General features: G+C 51.3%; 3 protein-coding genes across 5 annotated transcripts; all 3 read right to left on the bottom strand.

Moving 5' to 3' along the window:
* Positions 1-1,619: 1,619 nt before the first annotated feature.
* Positions 1,620-4,341, bottom strand: H310_03256 (hypothetical protein). Its single transcript, XM_008867051.1, has 7 exons — positions 4,103-4,341; positions 3,980-4,054; positions 3,169-3,915; positions 2,663-3,109; positions 2,336-2,612; positions 2,175-2,291; positions 1,620-2,127 (listed from the first exon to the last, which is right to left on the bottom strand). The coding sequence occupies exons 1-7, from the start codon at positions 4,328-4,330 to the stop codon at positions 1,937-1,939; spliced, it is 2,082 nt and encodes a 693-aa protein (XP_008865273.1). The 5' UTR covers positions 4,331-4,341; the 3' UTR covers positions 1,620-1,936.
* Positions 4,342-4,377: 36 nt separating this feature from the next.
* H310_03255 (hypothetical protein) lies at positions 4,378-6,493 on the bottom strand. Of its 3 annotated transcripts, XM_008867048.1 has the most exons (9): positions 6,324-6,493; positions 6,140-6,268; positions 5,966-6,091; positions 5,809-5,910; positions 5,595-5,759; positions 5,286-5,539; positions 5,003-5,222; positions 4,636-4,917; positions 4,378-4,579 (listed from the first exon to the last, which is right to left on the bottom strand). In XM_008867048.1, exons 1-9 carry the CDS (start codon positions 6,483-6,485, stop codon positions 4,442-4,444), a joined length of 1,578 nt encoding a protein of 525 aa, XP_008865270.1. In that variant the 5' UTR covers positions 6,486-6,493; the 3' UTR covers positions 4,378-4,441. The 3 variants fall into 3 exon arrangements, with proteins under 3 accessions (XP_008865270.1, XP_008865272.1, XP_008865271.1); XM_008867050.1 differs by having other exon boundaries at positions 6,140-6,493; XM_008867049.1 differs by having other exon boundaries at positions 5,595-5,910.
* Positions 6,494-9,549: 3,056 nt separating this feature from the next.
* H310_03254 (hypothetical protein) lies at positions 9,550-10,536 on the bottom strand (the record flags this gene model as incomplete). Its single annotated transcript, XM_008867047.1, has 1 exon — positions 9,550-10,536. One exon carries the CDS (start codon positions 10,534-10,536, stop codon positions 9,550-9,552), a length of 987 nt encoding a protein of 328 aa, XP_008865269.1.
* Positions 10,537-10,599: the final 63 nt, after the last annotated feature.

Here is a 10,599-nt window from a genome sequence, read left to right as displayed (position 1 = left end):
TCCCACCAAAGGTTCCATACGCCAAACACTTTCTCCGGACGTTTGCAGGCCACGCGGGTAAGCCCACCATTCGTTGGCGGAGGGAACCGTTGGGGGCGAGCCTGTGACCGCGGCCACACAATTCGTAGCACGTGGCAATGTCAACAATTCAATCCTTCGTAGCATCGTATCGCCAACACACATAATGAATTGTTGAGTACATCCATCGTGACTGGGTCGCAAGGAGAGCCATGCTTGTGCTTGCGCAAGTCTTTGCCGATTTCCTATGACACTCTTTCAGTTTTTTCGTAATTTCAACCTTAAATTTTTGGACGATCAACTTAACCGATGCGACTTGCAGAGACAAGGGAATATGCGGTGGGATTCCCGTTGCCACCAGTCCAGACGTCTTGTTCTCAAGGACCTGAGTGGACGTGGGTGGCGAGTGACGGGATCGTGTCGCTCGTCCATACTTGCGGCAAAAACAGTGGATGGTCGACTGCAAGCGTAGCCTTGAGCCATTTGCAGTGGTACACGAGTGACGACCAGTGGAATGGAATGACAGATCGAAATGTCGCAGGATAGAACATTTTAAAACCAGGCAAAATGGCATCCCACTGAGCCGCAGACAATGCAGCACAATGGAAATGGGGTGGAAGGGCGGCAAAGTAGGTGTCGTTAACATTGAGCCCTACAAAGAAAAGAATTGTCTTCATTCTATCCGAGAATTACCTGACGCTGCTCGTCCCACGAATTGATCTCCACCGGCACCTTGGTAGATATACCGGCCCTGCACACTGCCTAAACTCCAACCGGCGCGTACTGAAGTAAAATCAACAATCCAAAATTCCACTCATGTGCACCTGAATATGACAATGGTGCTTTCCCCTCGGTTAATTTCGTTTCGCCAACCGAACACAGTTGGCCAACCAACCTTCCGTTTGTAGCCAGCACTAAACTCTGCAACATGTTAGTCATTTGAGAAGCGTACTGTGCTACCTGTCATCATTTTTTCGACTTCACTTTGTATTGCGACTCCGCGCTCAGTGTAAAGATACTTTATTGCACTTTGGACGGCACTTATAGTGGCGAAACAAACTTGTTTCGTACAGCCAAAATATGTAAATCATATTGTCTTAAAGTTTGTATGCTTCTGGATATATGCTACCATATTTTGGTTTTACGAAACACAGGTATCCGGAAAGTTTTCTACTGTAGATTCTTCATTCTTCATTCTGGCAGTGGCTCCATGGCCAGTCGGAGCCACTTGGCGATGGCCGCAAAGAGAAAGCGAGGTCAATGCGTTTGTGGAGCCGGGCGACTACATAATTGCTCTCCGCGTGGTCAGCAGCACGAGGAGGCAATACGACACGACGATTGCACGATTGACTCGTTGCTTGGAAGAGGATCACCCTTCGTGTGAGGTCGGAGGAGCTATAATTCTACCCCTCAGTGTGTTGGTATGTAAGGCCATGTTACAGCACTCTAGCATCAAGAGAAATCGCCTCGGCGCCGAATGCATTCCACTCCAATATAACTCGTTCGCCATATATATTGAGGGTTTCGTGTTTCGTAAATCCATACTAGTATTCAGTTATGCCGGAACAGAGGATGTACTAATCATTTCTACTTTTATAAATGTTCTATACATGGATTTAGATATATTGAATTTAGAATATATGGATGTCACGAGGTTCTGTAGCCAAATGACGGCCGAAGATGTTGGGAAAGGATTAAGTCATTGGAACGGGTCTGCACGAGCCTCCAGCAAACGACAGGTAGTGGAAAGTAAACTTCAGCGCACAGCGCCGCGATTTATGTGGCGCTCGAAATTAAGGACGTGGTCGCGATGGTGGAAGTTGTGGGGTAGGGCGAGCCCGAGTGAGCTTTATGCATGGGCGAACCGGTGTGAGGTCAGTCGGTAAAAGGAGTCATTCAGCTTCAGGAGGTTGTCTCTCTACGCCATTGTTGTAACCTGCTGGAGATGCCGCAGAAACGACGAGGACTGGCGCAATTGCCACGTCGTCGACTGCGCTCGAAACCACCCGACGACGCTCGCGACATACGCTGTGCGAAGCGTCTTGGTTGGTACACTGTGAGCCAATTGCACCAGCGCCGTTGCAGCGGCAATTTGCAATTCTTTGTCGCCTTCACAACCAAGATTATGCTCCATTCCAGCTCAAGTGCGTCGATACCTTCCGCAAGCGTTGCGTCCGTTAACACTCGAGTCAAGAGCTCTCCGATCTGCTTCGCTTGGTTGATAAGTGAAGCTTCGGTAGATCCAAACGTCACATACACCGCGGCCGCCACGCCTACGAATGCAAGCTAAGTCCTTGCTAGCTGGCGAACAGCCCACCAAGGACTCGGAGTTTGGTCTGCGACATGTTGTCCAGTTGATCGGAGAGAAGTACAACGATGTTGTGGTCAGCACACCACCTCCACCCACGCACGCGCAAGAGGAGGCGCACACTCTCGCACGTTTCAAACACTGACTGGTCGAAGAGCTGTCGAAATGACTCCAAGTAGTCGTCGTCGGATAAGGGCGGGTCGAGTTGACACAACGAGTTGAGTTCTTCAAAGAATGCAGCGTTCTGGTTGTGTTTGGCAGCTTCGTCGCGGTACAGCCCGCTCAGCTACACATCCTTGTCGTAAAAATGACGCCACTTTCGAACCGAGATATCACCAAATATCGAATGGTCGTGGGCAACAGGGTCGACGCGCAGTTCCTTCTTCCGATGGGCGCCACAATGTCTGGCCACGACTGCGCCATGGCGACAAAATCCCAAATCGAACGATTCGCTTCGGCCAATCGATCGACCAAGAACGAACGGCTGGCAGCCATCCACGCCGCGCGCCGACACAATAGCGTGTGGACACGGCACCAGGTTGCTTGTGTCTTGACGTTTGGTCGCTTGGATGGCTTCTTGATGTGGATCGCAACGCAGTGGAGAATCGACAAGAGATCCGCGCGGCGGGGGTGGGCAATGTGCCACAGCAAATCCACGCACACAGACGTGTCGATCGAGGTCGCAGACTTCGTGCTGGCCCTCAGGACAGCTTCTGCGATGTCCAGTGCCGGAACTTGGTGATGCTGAATCAAGTTCTTGACTACTTTGGTCAAGCAAAGGGCCTATATCGCACACCCCATCAATCAACGGCAATGCCGTAGAAGGTCAAGATCAGCCGTACTCTGGTTGTTGGACTGTCCAGAGTTCGAAGGGCCGTGAAGTACGCTTGGACAACAATATCTGGTCGACTCTGCTTTGGCATGGCTTTTTGCATTGTATCGTTCAACGCGATCACCTCCACGGGCATGCTTGAGGACGACCCTGTCTTGGCCACTTTGGTCGCTGGCGACGGGATGCCGTCCTCGGCTTCAACTGGCATTAACGAACGTTTCTGTGGCGACGGCGCTTGCTTGGAGCTAACCTTTGTGGCAATACGTCGTGGAGGAGTGCAATTTTTTTGTGCTGGTAACATGTTTGGTATTGTCAAGGGTTGTCCGGATGCAGACGCCCCTGCGAGGTTGGAGACGCCTGAAGACGTTGGCGGGGTTGGATCTGCCTGGTTTTTGTCCTTCATCGGCTCTCCTGCATTCGACAAGGTGACGGATGGCGTGGTCGCGGCGCCCTGTGAAGGTGAATCTGCCTTCTCTTCGTCTATGGATGTGTTTGGTTTTTCTAGGCTTGTGATGAAATCGTCTAGGTCGGAATCATCGGAAGATGAAGACGACGATGACGAAGATGAAGAAGATGTGCTGCTCGCCGATTTCGGGGTCGCGGTGGCGGCATGTGTGGTGGAAACAGTCTCGACGGTGGTAGTTTCGGCGATGGCAGTTGCTATCGCAGTGATGGAGGCAGATTCGCCGTCATCGCCTTCGTCGGACGAGGAGGAAGAAGCCAAAGATGCCCATGGGTCGGTGCGGGGTTCTGTAGCCTATTCATATTCGCATTGAATGCTTGAGCAGCATTGCACAGCATTGCATGACGTCGTGGCAAACCTCAACATGGGTCGGTTGGCAGGTCGGCTGTGATACCGCGATAGCAGTCGAGTCCGATGATTTCAGAGCTGCAACCTAAGTCACAGACCGCGTCAAGACGTTGTTCGCAGCTCGCAAGACTACCGTGTCCGTGAGGGCTCGAATTGTCTTCTCATGTCCTTCGATCGTTTGGTGCTGCGACACAACTGTTTCCTTTAGAGACTCCACCGCCGCCTGGCATTCCTCCAGTTGTACACGATAGCTCGCTAGCTTCTCTGCAGCTTGCTTCATGCGAAGCTTTGTGAGGACCTTGTACTCCCGAAGCTTTTCGACCTCGGCCTCAAGCTCGGCCTTGCTCGCGCCACGAGCCATGTCAACGAGCGTTCGAAGTTCAAGTGGTTGATGCAACCTCTATCATTGCATTATTTCCACACATTATATATTGAATAAAGGAAACCTTTATCATTTAATCTAATCCCGCAACTACAGCGCGACCAAGTGCGTCAACACGTCGTCACGCGTGGCTGACGGGAACTTGAGTTGGTACGCGATCACTGCGTCGTTCATGGCCTTCACCGCTGGGCCTGGCGTTAACGCCAGTGCTTCCATGACTTCCTTGCCCTACGTATACAACTGGGCATGACAATCCCAATCGCATCATCGACATGGCGGCGTACATTCAGCAGCGGCTTCATCTCCCACACGTTGTCCAACGCGGCATCACGCGTGACATAAGTAGATAACGCGGCGTACTTTTCCCTCGCTGACGAGACATCGACCCCTTCCAACACGACTTCAACGAGGTACGCCATGTCGGCGCACACAGTCCAGAGTGCTCCAACTTCCCGCACGAGCAATCCGACCTGGACCCGGTCAAACGGTGCGTTGGCGATTGCAACAAAGCGGCGGCACTGGTTCAGTGCCACGAGGCTGACGTGATCGGCCTCCTTCGCTGCAAACTACAAGCCAGTCCATGAATCATGCCCCCTCGTCACCATCTCTTTTGTGAACATCGTCATCGGACACAAGTCAGCGCGGCATTACCTTGATAGATTCTCGCACGATCGAGTGGGCTACCGGCACATGCTTCTTCTTGTGCAAGACCGAGTATTCAGCGAGCGGGAGTAGCACCGCTGCCAACATCTCGAGCTTAGCTCGGTTAGCGCGACCTTCCGTGGCTACTTCGATCCCATCTGCTGTCGTTGAGCTAGTCTCCACGCTGGGCGTGTCGTCAGACACTTTGTCTTTTCGATAGAGCTGAAGGCTACATCGACAGTAATTTGAACATGAGCATATCCGTTGGATCGCTCGTTGCTGGACGACGTACGAGTGGAGAGCTTGAACAGAAGCAAATGCCTTGTCCGTCCAGTTGGACGGAATCGATACCTTTGTAGGCGACGCCGCGGTATGCGCCGGCTGGAAAGAGTAGAACGGGCCCTCGGGGATTTGAAACACCACGTCCAAAAGGTGGAACTGGTGTAAACACTGGATGGCAACCACTGGGTTCGCATGTGACCCCGTCAACATACCAGCCAGCTCCTTGCCCACTCGCTCCCGCGACACCTTTTTCACCAGTGCTTCCTGCAGCGTCCGCATGAGAGAGCCGCCGGAACAACGGCCATGGTGGCGTGCGTACCCGGATATTGGGCTGTTCCAGAGCTTCGACGAGGTCAGGGGCCAATGGGAACTGAAACCGCGATGCAAAACGAATCGCCCGCAACACACGCAGAGGATCATCAAGGAACGTAATGCGAGGGTCGAGCGGCGTGCGGATGACGCCGTGGCGAAGGTCCGATAAGCCCTGCAACAGGCAAGTGATGACCGCGAGAAAAGCAATGCCTTTCTTGTACGTGGCCAGTAAAGTCCTCGACTTCCTTGGTGGCGAGGTTGTAGAACAAACTATTGATCGTAAAGTCCCGGCGCTGTGCATCTTCGAGCGGCGTCCCAAATTCCTGCAGAGGACGACGATGAGCGACACGACGAGAGTCAGCTCGCCATGGGACGGACCATGCTCGGAATGCGATGGGCTTCGTCGTCCGCGTACGTTTCCGCGCGGAGGTTGACAAAGTCGACCCACCCACTGCCCAGCTGCATCGTGGCAGTCTCCAAATGCTTGGACTGGTCTGGGTTTGCCTGATCGAGTGGTTGGAGCAAGTGAGTGTGGCGTGAGATCGACAGTACCTTGATGATCCCGACAGCGTGGGTCTTGTGTCCGTGGTCTGTCTCGTACGCATTCACAAGCGCTGCAAACGCTGCTCCCGTCATTTTGTCCAGCACGATGTCAATGTCGTCGCTGGCGCGACCGAGGAGCTACGCGAGTGGCACCATTGCACGTCCACCTGTTTGTGAACAAGGAAGGACGTACCTTGTCGCGAACCCAGCCACCGGCGACTCGCAACTTGAGGCCACAATTGTTTTGTTTCTCCACATCCAGAAGGAAGTCGAAGAGCTTCTCTTCTTCGTCTGTCAGCACAATCGCTGCCGTCGGGAAGTTGGTTGCCATGACCGCGTCGAATTTCCGCTTCATACAATCCAATTGTGATGAGGGAATTAAAATGCGCTGAGCTAATACAAATATGTAGATATTTAATTGACAATGGAGGGGTGGGCCAGGCGGAATGCAAGTCTCAAGAGTGATGGTTCTCACGAGCGAAACGCCAAAAAATGTCGCCTGGGGAGGTGTCCGATCGAGCATCGACGACTTGATGTACAGTGGCTACCAAAAGTCATCATACATTACGCAACATCTGTACATTGAAGGCCACAACTCCAAAATTTCATGGTGTTTGAAGTCGCTTGAGTGTGCAATCAGTAGATGTGTGAAAGGACATCAAAGCTACAAGATAGCTCAGTATGAAATGCGTAACTGCCTCTGACATCATCGAACGACATGGATAATTCAGGCTCCAAAGTCATCATGCAACATCCTTCAAAACCCCATATATCTCACATAAAAGAGTCCAATCAAACAATCTAACCTTTAATGCACTTCTAAACTTTCCTGCTATCGAATCAAGCCGTCCAATACTTCGTTTAAGCCATGGTGGCCACCAAAACCACGCGAAAGGAGCATCCACCTGAAATTCGCGCTCTCGTCAACATGAAGTTCGCCGAGGGCCTCTCCATGGGCAAAATTGCGGGGGACTTAAACTCTCCCGAGCAATTGTGCAGTCTATGATCGAAGCGCACAAAAAGACTGGTCTTCTCGTGACTACGCCTCGTTCTGGACGACCAAGAGTGACGACACCCCAAAAGGACCGCATCATTGTCCGTGCTGTGAAGCAAGACCGACGAGTTAGTACCGAAGCAATTCGAGAGTCCTTCGAAGTGTTCCATGACAATAACATTTCTTCCCAAACCATCCGACGTCGTATCCATGAATCCGGGTTGCATGGACGTGCCGCTCGGAAGAAGCCCTTCATATCGAAGAAGAACAAAGCCAAGCGGCTCGTCCATGCAAAACGGATTCAAGGAAGATCGATGGAGGCCTGGAAGAAAGTTCTTTGGACGGATGAGAACCCTTTCAATCTGGCGGGATCAAACCGTCGCATTTTTGTGTGGAGACGTCCCGGGGAAGAGTTCGACGAATAGTGCCTCTAGCCAACATTCAAGAGTGGGCGCCACACCGTTATGGTCTGGAGGGCCATTGGGTACAATGGCGTTGGTACTCTGGTGTTTTGCGAAGGCAAGATGAAGTCGAAAGACTACCTTGACATCGTCGAGGCCAATTTGGCCGAGAATTTTGTTAAACTTGGGTTCCCGATCGACTTTGAGTTCATGCAGGAAAACGCGCCAATTCATACTACGAAGAGTGTGAAGGCGTTTTTTGACTTGAACGCTTTCAACTTGCTTCCTCACCCCCCCAAAGCCCGACCTCAATCCCATTGAACATGTGTGGGAGTACATCAAACGTCGAGTGCGCAAGAACCCACCGTCATCGATTGAAGGCTTGAAGGAGCAAATCGTCAAGATTTGGGACAATATTCCTACTTCTTACATCCGGGGTCTCATTGATTCGATGCCTAAACGTCTTGGTATGGTCATTGAAAAATCTGGAGGACCAACGAAGTACTAAGAGCCTAGATAAACTCAAAATACCTCAAGTGTATGGTGACTTTTGGTTTATAGGTTTTTCGTATATACGGATTTATATTTTGGCCAATACACAAACGAGGACAATCATTAGCATTACATTATTGGCTCGAACAGTGCGAATTTGAGGATCAAACAACCATAACAGAGGGTATTGTACTTCGGACACCATTGTGGAAAAAATGCGTTTTATCTTGACCGTATGATGACTTTTGGTAGCCACTGTACAGTGGCTAACGAAAATAATCATGCAGTCGGCGGCACATTGTCGACAAGCCTCGTCATTATTTCGACGATTTTGAGGGCTGCAAATAGTGGTTGTACTTCATCGATGAGCTGGTTTCGCCAAGTATGATTCAACGAAACACATACGACGAAATTGACGAATGGATAATGAAAGGCCAAAAATCGTCACACAAACACACACAAATCACAATAACTCGTCCAATTCTAATCCAATTTGGACGAACTTGCGATCATTTCTCTTTTCATCTTAACTGCTACGACTACAGTCGCAGCAACTACCAAATCTCGACCATGCCGAGCCGAGTGAACAGCCGCACCGCGAAGGGCCCCCACGGAAAATCCGTGACTTAGTCGTGTCCAAGCGCGAAGACGGCATGTCCTGGGGCAAAATTGCCACGGAACTAATGCTCCAGCGTGCCACAGCCCAATCCATTGTTAAGCGTATGAGGATGACGTAAGGCATCCTTGAGACGTAATAGCCTATAGGAAGAGTGGTCAAGTCACTCAAAAATCTCGACTAGGGCGCCCACGTGTCCCTACTGTCCACGAGAACCGCATCCATGCCCATGAAGTACAGGCTAATTGTCTCAGCATTGAGATCCCACGAGAAACCATTCAAATTGCCCATGAAAAGGACATCTCAGTTCAAACAACCCAACGATGCATCCACGAAACGATCTCCATGATCGTGCTCCCCGGAAGAAGCCCTGCATATCGAAGAGTAGCAAAGCGATTGGCTTTCTTACTCCTCAAGCAAGAATGTACAGTAACGGAAAACGCCCCATTGCTGACTGGGGAAAGGTCCTCTGGACAGACGAGAGCCCTTCAACCTCTCTGGGTTGAACGGACGCATTTTGTGTGACGACGATCAGGCGAAGTGTTTAGTGAAGCTTGACTGACACCAGCGTTCAAGAGTAGAAGACATAACTGTGATGATCTGGAAAGCTTTTGGTTACAATGGTGTGGGTACCTTGGTGTGCTTCGTTCAACGCGGCTTCCGAACGCGAACCCTTTCGAGGCAACAGGCAAATTCAACACTGGTATTCAAGAGGGGGCTGCCCTAATTACTACCATTCAGTAGCGTAACCACTTCACAGGCTAAGTACTCCTTGAGCGTCAACTTGGTAATTTTATGCAGACGAGCAACCAATCCGACTGCTCGGTGCACAAATCCACACAAGTCGATTTTCCAACACAGCGGGGCAAACACACGGGCGACCCAGGCTGCTCTGCCACGCAGAACACTTCCCTCTCTACGCAAGGCCCACGCTCTTCATCATAGCACCCACAGTACGATCTTGCTTCTTGGACTCGCACCACTTGCGAAACACTACCGGGATGTCTTCCAGTAGGTTTTTAGCCGGCTCCCACGACGATTCGTCTTCCTCAAGGCCCAACCACTTGACCAAGACTTGGAAGCTGCCGTCTGCGACCTTTCGCACCTTTTCGAGCCGTTCAACATGGAAACCACCATCGCCAAACGAAATTTGGTCGACCAGATCTTCGGTGACTTCCCTTCCTCCTTCGTGATACATCTTGAGGCGACAGGCATGGTGCGTAGATACAGCAAAGGGAGGAATTAGCTCTTGAACTTCCATAACAAAATCCGTAACAACCCGAAGGACTTGAAATGGACCGCGCCACTTGATGGCTAACTTTGGGGGATTCTGGACAATAGAACCAACCAACACAAAATCGCCGATGGTAAAGTTGGCAAGCTTGACCTGCGCTTTCTTGTTTCGTCTTTGGCGTGCTTGTAGACGGAGTTTCTCGGCACGTTCAGCCACATCACGATGCAAATCTTCCAACGCCGTCTTCAACTCAGCCATATGCTGACGCCGGTCTTCGTCAAGCCAGTCGACAACAAAGACTCCCTTGGTCTTCGGATGTACGAATCCAGACATCGGCGTCTTCGCAGGGAGTCCCGTGAACGCCGTAACTGGAGCAACTCCACCGAGTCGATCAGCTGGTTGGTGGTTTAGCGCCCCTTGCACCAGAGGAAGTACCAGCGGCCAATCGTCGACACGCAGTTTCATTTCGTTCAACAACGCCTTGACCGCACGTAACACGAGGTGGTTGACGACTTCAATTGTGCCATTAGTCCAGGGGCTGTAAGCCGTCGTAATGTGGTGGTGCGCACCGACCATTTTTCGAATCTTTTCGATGACTTCGTTTTTGAAATGTGAACCGCCGTCGGTGACCCACGTGTCGACGCATCCATACAACGTGAACCAGGACATTAACGCTGTTGCCGTCGCACTCGCGTCGGCAGTTTCGGAAGCATGCAGGTGGACAAATACTTT

The sequence above is a fragment of the Aphanomyces invadans genome (genome assembly GCF_000520115.1).
Source record: "Aphanomyces invadans strain NJM9701 unplaced genomic scaffold supercont1.5, whole genome shotgun sequence".
NCBI classification, from domain to species: Eukaryota; Oomycota; class Saprolegniomycetes; order Saprolegniales; family Verrucalvaceae; genus Aphanomyces; species Aphanomyces invadans.
This window is presented reverse-complemented; position numbering and strand designations above follow the sequence as displayed.

Coding starts and splice junctions, on each gene's coding strand:
- H310_03256 (XM_008867051.1), bottom strand. CDS start 4,330: ATGGCTCGTGGCGCGAGCAAGGCCGAGCTTGAGGCCGAGGTCGAAAAG. Junction 3,916..3,979: donor GCCAACCGACCCATGTTGAG/GTTTGCCACGAC, acceptor GAATATGAATAG/GCTACAGAACCCCGCACCGA. Junction 2,613..2,662: donor CCACGACCATTCGATATTTG/GTGATATCTCGG, acceptor AAGGATGTGTAG/CTGAGCGGGCTGTACCGCGA.
- H310_03255 (XM_008867048.1), bottom strand. CDS start 6,485: ATGAAGCGGAAATTCGACGCGGTCATGGCAACCAACTTCCCGACGGCA. Junction 6,092..6,139: donor ACGCTGTCGGGATCATCAAG/GTACTGTCGATC, acceptor CCACTCGATCAG/GCAAACCCAGACCAGTCCAA. Junction 5,540..5,594: donor TGGAACAGCCCAATATCCGG/GTACGCACGCCA, acceptor CGGACGCTGCAG/GAAGCACTGGTGAAAAAGGT.